Below are 21,709 nucleotides of genomic sequence, written 5' to 3' on the forward strand. Positions count from 1 at the left end.
AGTAAACATGCAATATAAATGTCTGTGCATCCAAATACTATTTCAGGGACAGTGACTGCATATGCAAATGTTATGGATAGGTTTTATGCAAGTGGGTTTGAAAATGTGGCTTTTCCTTCTCCTAGCATACTCAGAACACTATGCTAAAAATTACCTTCTATAAAAAATCAAGCAACCTTCTTCAGATTATACAGGCTGAATTCGAAGACTTAGTAAAAAAATTATATATATAATAATATACATATCTGATATACTGACATAATAATATATTTTTTCTTTTTCTTTTTTTTTTTTTTTAGGTTCGACCTAAACCAGTTGCCCAAAATAACATTCCTATTGCCCCAGCACCTCCTCCAATGCTTGCAGCTCCTCAGCTTATTCAGAGACCTGTGATGTTGACAACAAAGTTCACACCCACCTCGTTACCTAACTCTCAGAACTCCATACATCCAGTTCGTGTAGTTAACGGGCAGACAGCAACCATAGCCAAAACTTTCCCTATGGCACAGCTCACCAGCATCGTGATAGCAGCACCAGGCACCAGGCTTGCTGGACCTCAGACTGTACAGATCAGCAAACCAAACGTTGAAAAACAGGTACAGATAAGGACATGTCCACTAATGCAACGTGAACAGGGTTTATTGCTTTAATGTGCCGGTTTGGAGAGGATGACAATCATGGGGAAGTTTTCAGTGAGTACCATAGATATTCATGTTCCATCAACAGTACAACTTACAGAAAGACTTGCAGCTCTTGGGATAGAAGTTGCCGTTTTCTTTAATGTGGGCCATTGGAGTATTTTTCTCATGCTTCAGTGGTTTTATGCTCCCTCTGCTGTCTTAGCTGCAGTATTTATAAGCAAGCTACATTGCAGGGCTGTACTAGTAGCTTGGAGATGAAGTACAAACTGAAATCCGTGCTCATATCAAGGCTTTAAGAAACACTGGGAAAATATTTTCTGTGTTGCTGTTTTTCGAGGGGTGGCTACATAAAAGCCAAAATGACGCAAAATCGTTGGGGTATTTAATATGATAAATGTAGCAATTTCTTTCTTGATCTTGCAGTCTTGTGATTGGAGGCAAAATAGTCTCGCTCAGCTTCTGAAGACTGATAGTTCCCCATGACTAAATTGGATTGATTGAGTGGAAGGGAGACCCTCAGAAACAGAGAATTCTAGATGTTTAGTTTTCAAGTCTCTCTCCAGAGAAGACTTCTATAAAATAAAACATGACTTCAGTCAGTGTGGATTGGAACTGAGAGCCCTTGCTATTCAGTTCAAGTAAAGCAATCTTCTGTTTTGCTTTTAACTCTTCCATATATTATGTCAGTAATAGTATATTGTGTACTATATAATACATTATCTATAACAGATAATATTTATGTAATTTATATAAACAATAATAGTGTATATTTCACTTACAACTCTTTCATAGATTATCAGGCCTTAGAGTTACCTTCTTCTCTTGAAGTCACCCATGGAGACTGTGAAAACCATGTGCATGAAAGATATTCTCATACTCAGTTGTGCTTATGAATTCTCATGAGTAGGTTCTTCCATACCTCAAGGCTCTTCCACAAGTTTCTCAGCAATGTGTGCCCTTTTTGTATGATTTGAAGTTGTACTTTTACAATACTATACCTTTGATGCCTATTCCTTCTGATGTCAGCAAGATTCATTTGCTCTTTGAATAATTATTGGCAATTCAACTGTTGAAAAACATACAGAAAAACGGTAGTGATTTAATAATACATGAATTTTTGTGTAGACTTTCTCCATATCATACAGGGGAAAAGTTTGTCTCTCTGTAGCTTGCCTCGCTCAGTTTGTGGCTTTCACAGCGATGCCATGGGCTGAGGGTTGTCATGCAGGGTTTGTGATACCATTGCAGAAGATTGTGACTTCAGAAAAGATAAAAGCTTCAGAAACATCTGAGATTGTAGGAGTCGAGAGAGACAATTTTTGAACTATTCGTGATTCAATGAAATGCGAATATTGAGGAGTGAGAAGTACAAAATGCATGTGCCATGCAGAATGGTTTCTACCTGCCAGTCTTCCACAGGATGCTTTTTCTTAAAGTGTCTGTTAGTTTTCTGGTACGGTGTAGTGATCTCTGTAATGGAGTTAACTCTTACGATTATTTTTATTGCTTGTGTGGCTGAGTGGGTTATGGGAATGGTGATAAGGCTGTTTCATCCTTTGTTAAAGAAAAACACTGTATTTAACCTTCCTCTCACATCAGATTCCTCAATTAAGTCTTTGTTAGTACGCTGCCAGCTTTAAACTGTTTTTCTTCTGTATCTGTGAAAGTATTTGTTTTGCATTATTAGTCAAAGTAAAAAAAAGTCATTCTTATCACTGAATGAGAGAAACACTGTTTCTTTTCAGGCTATTAAGCCACATGTGGAAACAGAAGAGAAGCAAACAGAAAGTCATACAGTTACTCCACCTGCTGCACCGAAGCCAAAACGAGAAGAAAATCCACAGGTATCGGAACACACCCAGAGCTTTCTTCTAAGAAAAAAAGGAAACACCCAGTCCTTCAGAAAACATTTTTTTCCCCCTCTGTTCACTCAAGACTGCTTAACTTTAACATTCCATACATTCCTGTTGAACAGCAGTAGTTGATAAGGCTATATAATGAGAAATCTAAATAAAAATAATTCATTGCATTTTTCAGTCCTGGAATGCATTTGGCTTCTGAGGCTTATGTAAGTTAGACAGTCATAATTTCCCTCTAATGCTTCTTTCAACCAGGAGACTTAGATTACAGTCTTGATTTCCCTTCCTTTGAGGATTCAGACTTCTGGAGTTATTTTTAATGCTGGAGAAATGTCTTTATTGTGGCATTTTGCTTTATAAAATATTTCTACTCTGGTGAGCAGGATGGAAAGAGTAATGTATGCTCACATGTTTCCTGGGTTTTATTCCAGTTGGTTTTGGGGGGAAAGGGTGGCCAGAATGGCTGTTGCTTAAAGCCTTTTTGCCATGCAAAGCTTTGAAACTGATTACAGCTAAGTGCTCTACTACATTTGTTTTTGTAGGTGGATTCAAACTGACTACTGTGTGAGCATTAACTGTTGTCAGTACAAATTCTGATGTTTACATGTCTGTGCACTTCCTGCATTAAAATTCGAGTCCTTTAAGGGAGCCACAGCCCTTATCGAACGGCAAATGTAAACCAGAGTTTCTCCTTATAGTTCACAATATATAGACGATGATCTTCAACAAGCAATATTTTGCTGGCAATTGAACTGTATGGTATTTACTAAGAACCAATCACATAGCTGGTTCAGTGCTGGACTGGAAGTAAGGAAACTGCTTTCTTGTTTCCAGCTCTGCCAACCCTGTGATCTGGAGCAATTAGCGTTTCCCTGTATCTCCACCTGGGTTCCCATCTAGAAAATGGGACTAGTGTCTATCCTCTGCAAAGCAACTTGACGTATATTAATAAAAAATGATTTCTAGAAGCAAAGTATTACTAATAACATTTTTGGTGCTTATTTACCTGTCAACTGACTTTAAAGGGCCTAAGTGACATCGCTCATCCTAGTGGTTGGACTTGTCATGATTTTTTTTTCTTCCCCCTCACAGAAACTTGCCTTCATGGTGTCTCTTGGACTAGTTACTCATGACCATCTGGAAGGTAGGAAGAATGTCTTAAGTTGGTTCTTGACCTGTTTCATGATCATTCTGAACTGGAAGTACAGGTCCAAAATATTTCTGTATTGAATACACTCTTTTCTTGCACCCAAGTACATTTTGTAAGTCTGTACTCTTGATCTAACTTAGTTTGCTGTGCATACTTTTTTATTCCTCATGTTACATTGAAACAAAACAGTTGCTTATGCAGAGGAGATGAGTAGTTGGGAACAAAGTATATGGTCTGATGGAAGGAAAGAAATTTGTAACAGTCTCATTGCTTCCTGGACAACCCATGTATCTACAGTGTTACACCATGGATAATTTTGCTGTAACCGATGTCTAGATTTTTCATTTATTTCATGGGACTGTAATCTGTATTGAATGAGTAAATAGATTGTAATTGGGTTTGTCATTTAAGCTCTTTAATCTTATACAGTGAAATACAGCCTAACGTTTCAATGGCTTGCATATTTCTGTACTGTATTTGTTTTAAGTATCAACAAGTTTACCGTAAACCCTTCATTTTAGATCCCTGTTAAGCTGACCATGAGTTTAAATGTCTTAGTCGAGGAGTACTTGGCAAGAAGATGGCAATCATTTCGTTAGTTAGTTGAGCACTGTATTTTTGTATTCCTTGTCAGCACCTAGTTTCCAAACCTTCAGAAATGAGAGGTATAACAAATTTGCCTATATTCAGCATGATTTGTGTTTTGTAGAAATCGTCACAGCACTCCTCACATGCAAAGTGAATTCAGAGGACTCTATATAATTTCTACGACCCATTGTTTTCTAACCTGAATGCTTTGTTTTACAAGAAATCCAAAGTAAGCGACAAGAGAGGAAAAGAAGAACAACAGCAAATCCAGTGTACAGCGGAGCCGTTTTTGAGCCTGAGGTATTAAGTTTTTGCTGGGGGAAGCTGGTATTTTTGTTCTGATCTTGTGTGTCTTTCTGCCATGTTGGTACCTCCTAAGCTATCTCAGTCCTAACTCGACAGGCAAGCTATCATTTATAATTCAAAAGGCCATTGCAGATTTTTAAACAGTAAATAGATCAGGATGTTCTTCTAATACTTACTTTCTGCCTTCTCCCATGTAAAGCTGACATTAAATGGCAGTGTGTTAGTCTTACCATTAGGTCAGCTTGCATATCAGCCTGAAGCACTCCAGATGTCAGAAGTAGTGTAAAAGAGCCAACCTTCCTGAAGCTGTGCTTCAGAAAAGAGAACAGCCAGTAATCTCACTTAGTACTACTCAGCTATTGCATACAGTTGTTGCCAAAAAATGTAAGCCAACAAAAATTGTTTTATTCTTCCCTGCAGCGCAAGAAGAGTGCAGTCACGTACCTAAACAGCACAATGCATCCCGGGACACGTAAAAGAGGTGAGGTACACATAGACCTGTCTTCCTCTTGTATGCCTCTTCCTCCATCTTACATTTGCAGTCCCCTTGTTGATTTGAACAGCAAAACAAAGCAGGACTCTACAGTGCTTCATTTGTCCAGTAAATTTCCATGATAGACAAAGATCAGGACTTGTAGGGATTAGCATAGCAGGTTTTATTAGGCAGCTCAGTGTTTCATTTCAGTTTCATTCTCCAGAAATAAAAATAAAATACAGTAGACAGAACAAAATGAAAAACGAGACGTTTGAACATCATTTAGTGTTATAAAGCTTCTGTCAAGATCCTCTTGCTAATAACTAAATTGTATTCTTACTGTCAAAAAGGAGGTAGTTACAGAAAGAGCGTCTGTGCCTTGAACAGGAGAAGAAACTTAGTGTGACAAAAGCTTTGCTCCCCACTGGCAGTAGAGTTGGGTCCTTCAAATGAATTTATCTTGAGCAAGAAAGTCTATTGTGCTCATACTGAGCACTTTTCTGCAACCAGAGTGCCACTTGTCCTAAAATGAGAGATGATCTTTTGTATAAGTATGTGTTACTATTCAGTAGAAATCCTGCTGTAGAACAGGTGAAATTTTAAGACTTTGATTGTGGTGAAACAAATGAGTCAGAACAGCATAGGAGAGAACGTGATACCAATTTATGTGCATGGCATCAACCACATGTATAAGACACTCTTTTCCTGATTTTTTATAATTTTCTGCAGTCCTTAAAGACTCATGATACTTTCTCTGCTCCTGAGTTAACTGTCTAAAAAAAGGTAATCAATCAGATTAAAAAACAAACAAACAAAAAAAAACCCCAAACAAAAAAAAAAACACACACACACACCAACAACAACAACAAAAAAGCCACAATCCTACCTATCACTGACCGGTTCCATTATCTTTGTTTTTTTGGCTGCAAGGTCAAATATTAATTAGACATCTCCTTGATAAAACTCTTCAGTCCAGCAGGCAATGTGGCAAAGCTGACACTTTGGCAGCTATACTGTTTCTAAATAAAAGGCATAATTCTCTACTGCCATCCTCTAATGTGTTTTTTAAAACGATATGGTGTAGATTTTGTAGAGAGTTTTGCATTTACTCTGTGGATAACTAAATGTTGTTTCTCCTAGTAATGATTTCTTAATTCTGTTTTATAACTCACTGTGAACAGTTACTGTATCAATGAAAACGATTGCATGCTTTTGTACTTGATACTCTCCTAGCTTGTTTTTGCACGCTGACTGCTATTGTACTGGTTTTTTTTTCTCACACTCTGTTGTGAACCTGTAGCTTGCATCAGCACCACATTAGTAGCACACATTTTCAATTGACAAAAGACTTGGATGTATATATTTGTTTTGTGATTTAGTGTAGTAATATATTAGATGAAAAGCTTATGCAAGCATGTGCCCTCGAGAGCTTTAGTTTAATTCTAGATGGTGCTGAGCATGTCAGAAATTTCAGCCCTGGACATCACTATCAGAAATCTGTTTCCAAGGACATACTTAGTTCTGGAACATATCCAGACCTTAAATGCAAGGTGTAGCATGTTAATAGGTATAGACTTGACAACCTGTAAACATAAGATCTGGGGAATTATTCCTAGATCCTAACTCCTTTATGTTTACATATCCATAAATAACCTCAGAGAAGGGTGACAGAAATGGTGGTTACATACTGATTTATTGTTGTCTTGCTTTGCATACATAATTTTATGAATATTTTTATTACAGATTTTGCACTTCTGCTAGTGTAAAGGAGCATATAGGAGTTGTGCATAATCAAACATGCTTGACTGAGAAAGTCTAAGAAAGAATACAGAATCTGGGGAGGGTTACAGTGGAAGACCGGTGGTAGGTTACAACTCGTAGTGCTGGTGTTACGGGTCAGAAACAGGACCTGCTCTTGAGGTTGTCTAATTTAAAACACGTACCAGTAGGGCAGAAATTGCTGACCTGTGGGCGAGTGAGTTTAGAAAAGGGCGAAGAAGGGGGCTGGTGAGTATTGGCCTCTGATCAAGGACTTAACCTTTTTGTAGATTTATGCTGACACTAGAAGGATAGGGAGGTGTGGGATAACAGTAGAAGGGATTTAATAGTAGCTATTGTAGCTTCTTCTAGCTTTGATACCAGCACATTTTCCCTAAAACTGAATAGCCTCATTTCTAGGAGTGGCAAGTATCCCCATGCTGCTTTTGTGGGATTGATTCTTTGACATTCTACAGAGCTTATTTCTGTTTCCTTCTGAAATACATCTTTTAAATGTTCTTTCCTTTAAAAAATTCTACTTAAAGTTTTCTAAAAAATGTTTAAATCTTTGCTTCTGTCTTCCCACTTGTAACTTTTATATTAACTTCCTCTCTGTGCTACATCATTTCCTTTTTCACGCTAGCCAATGAGGACCACTGGCCAAAGGTATGTAAGATCATTTTTCCTTTTTTTTTTTTTTTTTTTTTTGTGTTCCCTGTTGTTAATATGTAGGTCGTCCACCTAAATACAACACGGTGCTGGGGTTCGGGGCTTTGACCCCCACATCCCCTCTGTCCAGTTATCCTGACTCCCCTGAAAATGAAAAGACAGAGACCACATTTACTTTTCCCGCAGCTGTTCAGCCTGTGTCCCTGCCTAGCCCCAGCTCCACAGACGTAAGTAACTCTTGGGGAGGGGTTTCTTTTAGAAAGACAAGCAGAAACAGCCACAAGGAAAATTGTAGCAGATTTTGTTTCTTTAGTCTCACTCATCGTTTGTCCTGATTCAGTGCAGTGGAACAGTCCAGCATTCTTTCAACACCCTTCCTTTTTCCTCCTGCACCTATGTTCTTGTCCTGTAGAAATTTTATTTGTAACTCCTTCAGTGGATTGAAATATTGAGAGGCACGAGGCATGCTAGATGAGCTCATTTCCTTTGTGCAGTGTCTGAGATCTTGCCTAACTGAATTGAATCTGTCATCCATGAAAAAGGGGGAAGGGGAGAATGAAAAGTATTACTTTCAGACCATAATAGCAAAAAGTTGCGATGTTTCTGTAATGAGAGAAGGAGGGAAACCACTTGGATCACACAGAACGGCCAGGGGCAGTGTTTGCAGCCCTGGTTTGGCAGTTCTGGTGTACTGACATAGCTAAATACATCACCCTTATGGTCAGATCACATAATCTGTCTTGAGTGAAATCTAGTCATATTGTTATAATTAATAAAGAAACAAGTGTCCTCAGGTTAATTCAAATATAAGTTTTGCTACTCAAAGCACAACCATTTTTAAACTGCCGAGAGCTATCCAGTTATTTCAGTGTTTCTATTTCTTACAAAAACACAATGAAAAAAATTAAAGGTCATACATAAACTTTAGAAAATAAATTCTGTGGGAAGAATTGGACTGGGTCACTGTGTAGGTCCGAAACATAACGAAGGCACTGTACACTGTGGTTTGTCTGAAAGTGTGCTGTGACTCTGCAGTATGGGTGAAACAATTCATTGCACAAAAATTCTCAGGAGTTGTAGTGTACTTCCAGTAAAGTGCTTGCGTTTTAATGACTAGTACTTACTGGGCACAATTTAAAAATAAAAAGGCACTTGCTTATTTCTTCATACCAGTGCTGTGGAGTCCTGCAATCTGAGTAAGAGCAGCTTCTTTTTTCTCTCCTCCCCAACCTCCCCTGCCTTGTTTTTTTTTAAACGTATTACCACATATAATTGAGGTCTAACCATTTGGGCTTTAAGGAGGAGTTGAGCTGCTTTATTTTCATCTATACAGTTGCACCACTGTAAGTACACAGAATGAGAGATGAACTCTGCTGGCCACATGTGACAGGGAATAGAAACCAGCTTCTTGCCTCTGAACTGTATCTGTTCTGCAGAGGTAACAGGAATAGAAATAGTACAAGTTTGTCTGAGTCACTGAAATAAATAGATGCAATTCTGATACCCAGGGAATATGTATATGAAATTAAAAGGTTCTTTTTCATATAGTCGTTTTTGAAAGCAGAATAGCACTTGACTGTAAAAACCCTTTCCTGACAGTCAACTGAACAGGACTATGGAACAGCTCCTCAGGGAGAACGTGGGGCAGCTCCATCTCTGGGCTCATTTAAAAGTAAGAGGTAGGAAAAAACAGCAAACATGCTGGAGAGCAGATTTTTTTACATTGGCCCCAAGAGAAGGACTAGATAATGTGGAGGGGGGTCTTTTCCATCTGATGCGTGTGTGTGTACTGTTGGGTCTTTTCCCACTGTGTAAGATCTCTCAAAACAGTATAATGAGTTGTTGCCCTGTTTTCTGCAGTGCCCAGCAGCAACAAGATATGTAAAAAAATCGTGATTTTCTGTAGCATTCAAATATAGTTCTGAATGCCCCGAATTTTGTGAATTTGGATAGTATTTAGGCCTAGATTCTGGGTTGCTGTAGTGTTCATTGATTAATGAAAAGTATTTTAAAGGAGACAATGTAAGATTACAGAGCAGGTAACTAACATTCTCTCTTACCTGAGCATATTACAATATAGCACAGTAGCACTCTTTCACCTTTCAAATCATAAAGAAATTTCCTTTAACATGTTTCCAGACAAGCTGTTTAATTTGTACATAGGCAACAGCACTAACATTTTTTGAGTTAAATTTTTTTTAATTAATTTGTTACAAAGTCTCATTTAATGCATATTTGCTATCAGTTGGGTTAATTTGGTAGACTTTTCAGAAAATATTTGGTGTTGAATTGCATATAAATTAAAATACTTGTAAAAGTAGAAAATATATTTCAAAGTGCTCATAATTCTTTAAAAACTATAAATAAACTATTGAAATTTGAATCTTCAGAGACAGCAAAATATTGGAAAGGAAATAAATATGAGATCTGTTTTTCTGTTATTGCATGTTCTGATTCTTACTTGCTGATCACAGAGAGAGGAATGGTTTCCCGTTTCTATCATGGGCTGGAATGCATGTTCTTATAAAATTGCTGTATAAGCTTGTGCAGTCACATCCATTTTTTGTGATTCAGTTCTCCACATTTATCCACTTAGCATGGTGCTGCCTTTTCCCATCTGAGTTTTGAGAACTTAGCAATACTGGTAAAAACCTTTAGCATCCTTGGCTGGAAAAGTGCTACATCATGCTGGAAAAGTCCTATATGTTTAAACACCAACAGTATGAGTTGTGTTGGAGGTGAAGACAAAGAGGAGAATCAGTTCTTTGGCATTTAAGGAGTTGTCAGCTTAATTAGATATAGAATACAGTATACAGTGAAGTGATTGTGCCACAGTTTGTGGCCGCTGCCACCACTGAGGAGAACTGTCCTGCCTGCCACCAGCAGCCTTTGCTCATCCATTAATGTCTCATGTGTTGTTCCAGCACAGATATATCTTGAGGCCACATTGTGATCTGCATAAAGGAACTGGCACAGCTAAAACTTGTTAGTCTTCGCCAAGATTGTGCCCTAATCCTGTTAATTTTATAGACACATGTATTCTTGTGCCAGCTTCATGCAGGGGGCAGGAATTAGTATCTGGGCACGTAGAAAAGGCAGATCACTTCTCTTGGCAGTGAGGCCAGCCCATGTCATGTTGAAGAGGGTCTACACTGTTAGCAGATGATGCAAATATAGAAAGGTCTCTTTATTCTAGATAAGACAGAAAATGTCTGTAGTTACATTCTCCAGCTTTTGGGGACTTAAAAATGAGAACATGACAAGGACACACCTAAATAAAAGGCTATTTCAGAAGTCTCAGTTAAAACAATTGAGCAATTCCTCAGACCGATATAGAAGAACACTGCAGTTTTGCCCATCTGTAAAATATTTTTGCATTAATTTGCTGAAAAGGTCTAATTCCTGTCGGGTTTAAGAATGGAAATTCAATATTTAGCACTTGAGTAATCTTTGTGTTTAGCCAGCCTATGAAAACAAATCAGGCCAAGCACTTGGCAGCAGGCACCATGGCCCAGATCAGCCTTCTTGCCTTTCTCCTGAATTGTTGTTCTTTGAATGACAGGGATAAATTTTGAAGGGAGGATGAAGCAGGAATTTGAGATGGGATTGGTGATAAAGATGGAGGGGTAGAAAGTAGGAACAGAATATGGGAAAATTAAGTAATTCAGCAGGCAGGATTGAGCAAAACTTCTCTGTTGTTTTTGTTGGTTTTTTTTTAATTTGGCTGTGAACCACTTGGTTATGTGAGATTCTCCCTCACGCAGTCGTGGCATATTCACCTGGATGATAGCAATTGCCTTTGAAGGTAGCAATTGCTCAGCAGTAAGAACAGTGCAAAAATCACTGTTCTAGTGATGATTCAAGTCTGTGGTCACAAAATGCCTTTTTGTTAGTAAACTTTTTATATCAAAACAACATTTCAATTGAGAGGGGCATTAGAGAACATCCAGATTGCAAAGTCAAGCCCATATGAGTTAGGAAATGCAACAATTATTATTGTTTCTAGTAGTTCACTTACATCATACATTATGATCAGCTTTATTTATATGGTCATGAACAATTCCTGTTGCAGAATATTTAGTTTTGTCATGTTGCTCCAGTGAAATGTACATATAAGTATACATATTACATATTCAAACACACAAACTACATATACTTCTGATTCAATACTGTATTATGCAGTTCTATTGCCTAAAGCCAGGCCCTGCTGCTCTAGACACTTTATAAAAATAAAGTAAACTGTTAGCTGTCCAGAAAGCTTTCATTTATTTTCCTGGTCTCTTCGTGCAGAGGAAGTAGAGCAAAAAGTGACACTAAATCACCGTTTATAGTCTTTGTTCTGAAAATATTCTTTAGTCTCTTCAGCCTGTAGCATGTGTTAGAGCAGCCTTGGTGAGCTCTGCTCTTGCCCAAGTTGACTGCCTATAGCCTTCACAGAGCTGATCCAGAAGCTGAGATTAATGGGGTGCATGTCACAGAATCACAGAACGTTAGAGATTGGAAAGGACCTCAGAAGATCATCTAGTCCAATCCCCGTGCTGAAGCAGGAACACCTAAATGAGGTTACACAGGAAGGCGTCCGGGCGGGTTTTGAATGTCTCCAGAGTAGGAGACTCCACAGCCCCCTTGGGCAGCCTGTTCCAGTGCCCTGTCACTCTCAGTGTGAAGAAATTTGTTCTCATATTTAACTGGAACCTCCTGTGTTCCAGTTTGAACCCATTACCCTTTGTCCTATCATTGGTTGTCACCGAGAAGAGCCTGGCTCCATCCTCGTGACACTCACCCTTTATATATCTGTAAACATTCATGAGGTCACCCCTCAGTCTCCTCTTCTCCAAATTAAAGAGACCCAGCTCCCTCAGCCTTTCCTCATAAGGGAGATGCTCCACTCCCTTCATCATCTTTGTTGCCCTATGCTGGACCCTCTCCAGCAGTTCCCTGTCCTTCCTGAACTGAGGGGCCCTGAACTGGACACAATATTCCAGATGTGGTCTCACCAGGGCAGAGTAGAGGGGAAGGAGAACCTCTCTCAACCTACTGACCACCCCCCTTCTAATACACCCCAGGATACCACTGGCCTTCTTGGCTACAAGGGCACAGTGCTGGTTCATGGTCATCCTGCTGTCCACCAGAACCCGCAGGTCCCTTTCCGCCATGCTGCTCTCTAACAGGTTGTTTCCCAACTTACACTGAAACCTGGGGTTGTTCCTGCCCAGATGCAAGACTCTACACTTGTCCTTGTTATATTTCATTAAATTTTTCCCCGCCCAACTCTCCATCCTGTCCAGGTCTCGCTGGATGGCAGCACAGCCTTCTGGTGTCATCAGCAAACTTGCTGACAGTGCGCTCTATTCCCTCATCCAAGTCATTGATGAATATATTGAATAGTACTGGCCGCAGTACTGACCCTCAAGGCACTCCACTAGATACAGGCCTCCAACTGGACTTTGCCCCATTGACCACAACTCTCTGGCTTCTTTCCTTCAGCCAGTTCTCAGTCCACCTCACTACCCGATCGTCCAGACCACACTGCCTCAGTTTAGCTGTAAGGATGCTGTGGGAGACTGTGTCAAATGCCTTACTGAAGTCAAGGTAGACCACATCCACTGCTTTGCCATCATCTCTCCACCTCGTTATGTCCTCATAAAAGGCTATGAGATTGGTCAAGCACGACTTCCCCTTGGTGAAGGCATGTTGAAGCCCCTAATGACCCTCTTACCCTTGATACGCCTTGAGATGGCACCAAGGACAGGTTGTTCCATCACCTTTCCAGGGATGGAGGTGAGGCTGACCGGTCTATAGTTACCCGGGTCCTCCTTCTTCCCCTTTTTGAAGACTGGAGTGACATTTGCTTTCCTCCAGTCCTCAGGCACCTCTCCTGTTTCCCAAGACTTGGCAAAGGTGATGGAGAGTGGTCCAGCAATGACCTCAGCCAGCTCCCTCAGCACCTGTGGGTGCATCCCATTTGGACCCATGGATTTATGGATGTCCAGATTGCTTAATTGCTCCCTAACCCAGTCCTCATCAACTAAGGCAGACTCCTCCATTATCCTGCCTTCCTCTGGAGCCTCAGGTGTATGGGGCTCCCCAGGACAGCCTCCAGCAAAGTAGACAGAGACAAAGAAGGCATTCAGTAAATCTGCCTTCTCTGTATCTTCTGTCACCAGGGCACCCACCTCGTTCATCAGTGGGCCTACATTGCCTCTGGTGTTAGTTTTATCTGCCATGTATTTGAAGAAGCTCTTTCTGTTGTTCTTGACCCCTCTCGCCAAGTTTAATTCTAAGGAGGCCTTGGCTTTCCTAATTGCCTCCCTACACCCTCTGACAACAGCCTTATATTCTTCCCAAGTGGCCAACCCCTCCTTCCGTGATCTGTAAACTCTCTTTTTCCACTTGAGCTTACCCAGCAGTTTAACCACGCAGGTCTCCTGGCTCCCTTCCTTGACTTCCTACATGTTGGGATGCTCTGATCTTGAGCCTTGTAGAAGCAGTCCCTGAAGGCTAACCGACTGTCTTGGGTCCCTTTACCTTCAAGTACCCTTTCCCACGGGATTTTGCCTAGCAATTGCTTGAAAAGGCCGAAGTTTGCCCTACTGAAGTCCAGGTTTGCGATTCTGCTTGGTATTCTGTTCCTGCCACATGAGATCCTGAACTCATGGTTACTGCGGCCAAGGCAGCCCTCAACCTTTACTGCTTCAACCAGACCCTCATTGTTAGTGAGGGTGAGGTCCAGCAGTGCACCTCTCCTACTTGACTCATCCATCATTTGCATCAGAAAGTTATCATCAATGCACTGGAGGAAGCTCCTGGACTGTGGCTGGCTTGCTGAGCAGTCCTTCCAGCAAACATCAGGGTAGTTAAAATCCCCCGCGACGACCAGGGCCCATAATTGTGAGGCTGCTCTCAGCTGTCTGTAGAAGACTTCAGCAACTTCCTCACCCTGATCTGGTGGCCTGTAATAGACACCCATAACAGTATCACCCCTGCCAGCCTGCCCCTTAATTCTCACCCACAGACTCTCAAATAGCTCCTCATCCGTGCCTGGACAGTACTCAATACATTCTAGTTGTTCTCTCTTGTAAAGAACAACTCCACCACCACGCCTGGCTGGCCTGTCTTTCCTGGGGAGGACATAGCCATCCATGTCCACATTCCAGTCACGTGGACTGTCCCACCATGTCTCTGTAATTGCCACCAGATCATAATCTCCTGACCGAACACAGGTTTCTAACTCCTCCTGCTTGTTCCCCATGCTGCGTGCACTGGTGTACAGGCATTTCAGGGAATGAGCTGAGCACACTGATTTCACCCTAGGGGGATGGGAGATCTCCCAGTCTTCATCAATTCTAGAGTGCTGCCGCACTGGTGCAAGCCCAGCTACAACCCCATCCCTCTTCGAGTCTGGTTTAGAGCTCTCCAAATGCCCTGCTAATTCCTGTCCCAGCATCCTTTTGCCCTTGTGAGATAAACCTTTCCCACGTATCACTGTCTGGACTGGTGTCTTATAAAACCAGCCGTTATCAAAGGATCCGAAGCCCTGCCTGTAGCACCAGTCTTGTAGCCAGTCATTCATGGACTGAATTCTTCTATTCCATCCCATGTTGTCACCCAAAAATGGAAGGAAGGAAGAGAAAATAACTTGCTCCCTAGACTTTCACCAACTGTCTCAAGGCCTTGAAATGCAGTTTCCTCCCCACCTGTCTGGAAGATCAGCAGTGGGTAGTAGTCCGTTGAGTGTGTGCTGGGTTGGGGAGTGTCCTGATGATATCCCTGATCCGGGCTCTAGGTAGACTACATACTTCCCTATGAAGGTCAACTCTGCATATTGGGACCTCTGTCCCTCTCAGAAGGGAATCACCTACTGCAGTTACCCTTCTTTCTTTTCTGAGGCAGTCTTGAGGTGTGGAGTCAACCACCTCTTCCTATGTGACCTTGCAGGCGGGCCTTGCACCACATCCTCACCTACCTCTTCTTCGAGATCCAGGACATCAAAGCTATTGCAGAGGGGTACCTGGGGAAGCAAAGCAGGTAGGGACGGGGGTCGCCCGTGATGCCGAACTGGAACTTGCTTCCAACCCTCCTCACCTTTTTGGTCCCCTGCCTCTGCCCGACAGCAACAGGACAGGGACTGCCTTGGGTCTCCCCGCTCTGCCCGACAGGGTGGGGGGTCCATCACCTTTTAGGGGGGTATCTCCCTGGGGCCTTTCTGACTGCACTTCAGGGAGTTACTCCACCAGTCGATCTCCTTCTCACACTCCCTGGTGGTCCTCAGTCTCTCGACCTCCTCCTTAAGCTTCACCACCATGCTGAGCAGATCTTCCACCTGCTCACACCTCATGCAGGGGGACTGCCTGCCTCCCTCCCCCCGCAGCAGCAGGCTCTGGCACTCCCTGTGGCCGGAAACCTGAACAGCCACAGCTCAGGGCAGGTGCTCCGTCTGAGTCACCACAGCCTTTTTGTGACAAGCTCCGTCTGGAGATCACGGTCAGCAACAGTCTGGTACACTGACAATAGGTGAGATGGTCTAACAAGCAAGGAGCGACAACCTCTGGACCCTGCTGCACATGCTACCACACCCGCTGCTGCAGCACAGTGTGGGTGGGACTCACTGGCTTCACATGCAGGTTGCACCGCCCAGCACCTGGTGGGCAGCGACACCTCGCTTCCCTCCCTGAGGCTTTTTCAAGGCTGGGGGCGGGGGTGTGATTGCCACGACATCACATCACAACAAAGTGATGTCACAACATCACATCCAGCCCCCCTTTATGCATGTATTTATTAACTGCTCATAAACCTGGAGCGTTTTTTTGGAATCAAACAGTGGCCGGGATTTCGGTAAGGCCAGTTATTAATTCTGAGGAAATGCCCTGAATTTTCTGTTACCAAAAATAGGACTGTGAATTTTGTGCATGTGTGTTGTCATCTCAGTGCATTCAGCCATACTGCACACTGATCAGCTGTGTCACTTCAGGTTTTGCAGTATTCAGTTGAATTTAGAAGGCTCTCGGTCTAAATTTCTAAACGTCTCTCTCTCAAGAACCAACTGCATGTGCCTCTTGTGTAGGCCTCTTTCTGCAGGGTATTAGACAAAACAGATTTGGTTGTTAACACACTGATAATTTTGCACCTGAGCCAGCTACCACGTGCCATAGTGTAGTCTGTGGCAATCAAAGCATCTTAACACATGTAGTTCTCTAGAACGAGAATTTTCTTCTAAAATGTGAGAATTTTCCTCTTAATTTTTTCCTTAGGTTGCAGAGGATTTTGGTTTAGCTTGTATGACCTCTCCTGCCTTTCTTCTTTTCCTTGTACTCACAGAATGCGTGACACAGGAAAAGAAGTTATTCCCAGCCTGGTTGCACAGCTCACTTCACAAGAGGCATGAAATGTCACTCATTTAATTCTTTATTTAACACTGAGGAACTCTTTGGTGTTAAAGCATGAAGTAATACCATAACCCAGCTCTCAGTGATCCCTGGGAGTTATGGAACCAAAACATGACACAGAGGATTCACTAAAGATTGATCCTTTACGAAACATGACATCAGTGCTAACCTTGGAAACTAAGAGAAGAATAGCCTTCCCTTCAAAAAAAGGCCTCATCAGCGATAGAGCCGGGAAGTATAAACCTGAGCAGATTGCTTGTGTGTCATATTTCTAATATGTTTAATATTTTATCCATAGTAGAGATTAGTGTCATTTTTCTTGCCTGGCAGCTTAATGTGTAAGTGCATGGCCAAATCTGCTATCACTCCAAATTGATAGAACTTAGTCACACACATGAAAAGACTGTACAGGTCAAAATGAAACCCTGCACACATTGATATTTCATACAGGGGGAGCATATACACGCACTTTGACTCAACACACACATCTCAAGATCGTGATCTTGATAATGCGTTATGTGTGTGAAACTTCAACCAAGGTTGGTGAGAATTGCGTATTTCAGAGTCCAGGTGGGGCCTTGAATATGTCAAGTAGCCAGGACAACCCATAGACAGTGAGAGGAGCAGGCTGGGGTACCCCAGTTCTCCTCTGTGGATGCAGAGCCACCTTTCTCTCATGCTTCTTTGTTCAGATACCCAAAAAAACCAAAACCAGACAGAAACAGCACCACTACTCCAAGCATGAGATGGGAGTAAAAGGAGGAGAGAGAGAGAAGAAAAAGTGGCAGAAATCAGACCTACCTTTTTGGGAAGCTAATGGCTGTAGAAAAAAAATTCTCTCTGATGGTGATGCAATAGTAACTAAACCTATTTTTTTTTTAGGAGACACTGCCAGTAATGTTTTCAATTTTTTATTTTTAAAAAACCTTAGTTAGAAAATCTCTTGTAGTATTGCTTCATACTGGCTCTCAACTTATGTTAGTGATGAAACATAAACCACTCTCTATAGAGAATGAGAAAATTTTGAGTCACAGCTTTTTTGATGCAACTTGGGGTAACGTTAAGTGAAGTAAAAAGAATTGTCTCAGAATGTCATTAATTCTGTTCTTTTTCGTTTACAAGCACAACACCTTTTCCTTCGAGTTTCATTTTTAAAGGTGACCTAAATATTTGACAGTGCTCTTTTAAGTCACTCAGCTGGGGTTTCTTACATACTATTACTGGCAAGAGACAGCCTTGTCAGCATTCCTGAAGTAGAGTTGTGTTTACATCCAGAAATGAGAAGGGTTAAGAAAATGGGTAGCTCATCACTTTTGGAAAAAAACAACAACAAAAACCAACAAGATAAAGGGGGACTCTTAAAAAAAAAGGCTGTGGGGTAGTAGTTGTTAAAAGAAGCTATGGTAATAAGCGTTTGCTGTAACATTTTGCGTTAGGAGGACAGAGGGACTGTTGGGGAGGACAGATGTCCTGCCTGGTTTTCCTGTTTCACAGCCAAAAAAGGTCTTGACCATTTGGAATCCTCTTAGAAACAGTTTGTGCTGTATATTTTACATTCAACTAGGATGTAGGTGTCAAAGGTCAAAGTTCACTTTTTGTCTTCTCTCTCTCTCTTTCTCTCACCCACACCCTTTCCCCTTAATTTTATAGGGCGATATCCATGAGGATTTTTGCAGTGTTTGCAGAAAAAGTGGGCAGTTGCTGATGTGTGACACGTGTTCACGTGTTTATCACCTGGACTGTCTGGACCCACCTCTGAAAACCATTCCCAAGGGCATGTGGATCTGTCCCAAATGTCAAGACCAGGTATTGTTTGAGAGAGGGAGAGTTATATACAGTGCATTATAAGGATTTTTCAGTGTTAAAGAATATAACCAGATCACTTGGCTTACTTAGATCAAGACAGCCTGACACTGAACACATCTATTTGATTTGTAGTAAGGCTTGTGTGAATTTGATTGAATTACCTCTGTTGGAATGCGTGCAAATACAAAACTGTTGGGTTTTGCTCCCAGTTTTGGGGTCTCTATTTATTACCCTCGTGTTGTTACTCTTTCTGGATCAAAGCACGCAATCTTTTGGGAGAGGTTCTCTATCACCCACAGAAAGTTTACCATTCATGTTAAGCTCATTGTCTCTTCAAAAGTTATTATTATGTTCTTCTGGACAAATAAATAAAGCGTTTGCACAAGCCTACCTCAATAGATAGAGCAAATATAAGCCCCTGTTTGCTCTTATAAATCAAACATCAGAGAGGCTGTCTTCAGTGATCGCTTTAATAATATCATCCAGCATCAGTATAATGAGAGTAGGTGAACAGTTTGGTGGTTCTTCCTTCCAGATCCCTCTCTGAAGGTACACAATTGAAGTGAACAGATTATGTTTTAATATTTTGTTTATAATTGTGTTGAGATTACAAGACAGAGAAGTAAACCATTGTATTTCTAACTCTTACATGGAACTCTGGAAGTTGCTGATAATCAGCAGCCTGAAGCTGTTATCGTCCTGTCTAATGTAGCATATTGCTTGGTCACCCACGTGACCTCCTGTTAGCCAGATGGTAACGTAAGAAAACAGCCTGACATACAATATGCTGTTCAGAAGAACGAAAATGCAGAACTCAAGTGACTTGGTCAATAGTTAAGACAGGAGGGAGTGTTACCATTTCCCTATTCCTGCTCTCACCATATCCCTCCTCTTTGTATTTCTGTGATAAGGGGGGAAAACCCCAGGAATTTCACTGTAAAGTGACTAAGTCCTCTATCTTCTGAGACGCCTCTCTGATTCACTTATTAAAAATACATGTCTTTCCTCTCAAAGTTTGTTAGGAGGGAATATGTAGGAGGGATCTGAAAGACATAAATGGTGCTTACCATTATGAAGAGGGTTTGACAGCTCTATTAAGATGATTCTGATAAGCAGAGGAGATAAGTCAGTTTTGTGTTTTACTAGTAAGGGAGTGTGGTGTTTGAATGTACGGTGTGGAGACTGTTCTGTGCCATGAAAACTTTTCTCCCAGAACAACTAAGATCAGCGATTTGTCTGAACCACGAAATAATGTTTATGTCTCCTGGCAAGTTTGAGTTCAGATATATTATCCTTTCGTTCCTCTTTTAAGTTGTTCAGTTTCATTAGTAGGCTTTATTTGTGGCTACAGAGGGAATTTGAGAAAATGCTGACATTTGTAAGGCATGGGCCTGCTTTGTGGGAGCCACACTACAGTTGTGAATAATTCCCTCTGTTGAATCTCAGAACAGGTTTGTGAAGCTTCTTGTTAACAGGGCTGAGGGTAATGATAGCCATAAAAGAAAATCCTGTCTTTCCCCCTTTCTCTTTCTCCTTTTTGCTTTCTTAGAGGTAGATTGTGTGCCAGCTAAATCTCTGAACACTTTTCTTTCAGATGCTAAAGAAGGAAGAAGCAATCCCATGGCCAGGAACTTTAGCAATTGTTCATTCATATATTGCATATAAAGCAGGTAGGAAAATGGAGAACGATACTTTTGTTTCACTTTTAATAATGGAAGATGTTAACTTCTGGAATGGGCTAGAATGGTACTTCCTTTAAAAAGGAAATTAAAGGGGAAGAACCGTAATCACTCCTGAAGTGAAAATAGCAATCTAAATATTTGTTAAGCCTTCTGTGATGCTTGAGTGTGGAGGTGAAATTTTGGGGGTGGTGTAGCGCACAAGTTATTGAATTGACTTAAAAAACAATTACCCTCTTTACATGAAGCAGTTTAGACACACTATCCACCGTTGCAACAGGAACATTTTAAATATTCTGAGTAATATTCTCTTTTGCAGCGAAAGAAGAGGAAAAACAGAAATTGCTTAAATGGAGTTCAGATTTAAAACAGGAAAGAGAACAGCTAGAGCAGAAGGTCAAACAGCTCAGCAATTCTATAACGGTGAGTATTGCCCTCCCAAATAACTCTGCACAGGTGTTCTGGTGCCAGAATGCAGAGAGAAAACTATGGAATGACTCCAAGTACTAAACCTGTCTCCCAGTGGATTTACTGAGAATTGGGTGAGCGCTTTCCTTTGCTTTTTAGGACTTCGGGGAGCAGGAATGAAATACAGGGAACATATACTTACATTGAGTTACTTAGCCATGATCCATGCTGGCCATAGATTGTGGCCTATAATATCAGCAGGGGACAAACATGACCCAGAGCATTATTGTCTGTGGGCAGTAGATTAAGTTAAATTCTCCAGTGGCTCACTTAAATAAGAATGGTTGGGCCTCTGTGTGTAGTAAGAGTTACAGTCTTGGTGTGCTTTCCAGACCTTCCTCATACAAAAGTGAGCGTTTCCCCATGACTGACTCTCAGGCTTTTGACTTGTTACCTTGGCAGTCAGCAGCTGGACCCTGTGCATGCCTCTGCATAATATTAATTAAATGTTGTGCTTTGATCCAGAAGCTGTGGTTTCCACCTTAGTTTATCACAGTAATTGGAGCATACATATTAATTTGCTCTGTTTTCTCACCTTCATATGCAAATCAGGCTCTTGAGTTGCCGGTGTAAAGTTTGAGCCCCTCACTTAGTGTAGCCTTAGTATCACAGAATGAAGAATACTGAAATCTCCTATGTGGCAGCATCTGTAAGGCTGGATACATGAGTACAGACGTTTCTTTTTAAAAACAGATGCACCTTCCAGTCTGCCTGTCTTTACATATTAGAACAAAAGTAAGTGCCCCATGTTTATAGACCCTTAAATGCTGACAATACAAATAAAAGAGTTGTGAGCAAACAAGTGATGAGAGGTGCTGCTTTGCAGTTCTGGAGACTGTCATCTTCTGGTCAGCAGTAGCTGAGCATAACCCGAGCAGCACTAGAACACTAACACCGTTTCTCAGTGATGCACCCAGGCAGGTG

General features: G+C 41.3%; 1 protein-coding gene across 15 annotated transcripts in view; it reads left to right on the forward strand.

Annotated features, from left to right (window-relative positions):
- PHF21A (PHD finger protein 21A) overlaps positions 1-21,709 on the forward strand; it is a 140,672-nt gene that overhangs the window by 112,412 nt on the left and 6,551 nt on the right. For 12 of the 15 annotated variants that reach the window (XM_071809162.1, XM_065838248.2, XM_065838250.2 and 9 more), the window contains 9 exons: positions 300-596; positions 2,387-2,485; positions 3,593-3,644; positions 4,459-4,538; positions 4,965-5,025; positions 7,510-7,673; positions 18,483-18,638; positions 20,233-20,308; positions 20,637-20,740. In XM_071809162.1, the coding sequence (XP_071665263.1) occupies positions 300-596; positions 2,387-2,485; positions 3,593-3,644; positions 4,459-4,538; positions 4,965-5,025; positions 7,510-7,673; positions 18,483-18,638; positions 20,233-20,308; positions 20,637-20,740 (1,089 nt within the window). Of the gene's footprint in view, positions 1-299; positions 597-2,386; positions 2,486-3,592; positions 3,645-4,458; positions 4,539-4,964; positions 5,026-7,420; positions 7,444-7,509; positions 7,674-18,482; positions 18,639-20,232; positions 20,309-20,636; positions 20,741-21,709 lie in introns of all 15 variants that reach the window. The other 3 variants (XM_065838251.2, XM_065838252.2, XM_071809165.1) reach the window with 1 other exon arrangement.

This window comes from Patagioenas fasciata, chromosome 5, assembly GCF_037038585.1.
Source record: "Patagioenas fasciata isolate bPatFas1 chromosome 5, bPatFas1.hap1, whole genome shotgun sequence".
In the NCBI taxonomy this organism is placed as follows: Eukaryota; Metazoa; Chordata; class Aves; order Columbiformes; family Columbidae; genus Patagioenas; species Patagioenas fasciata.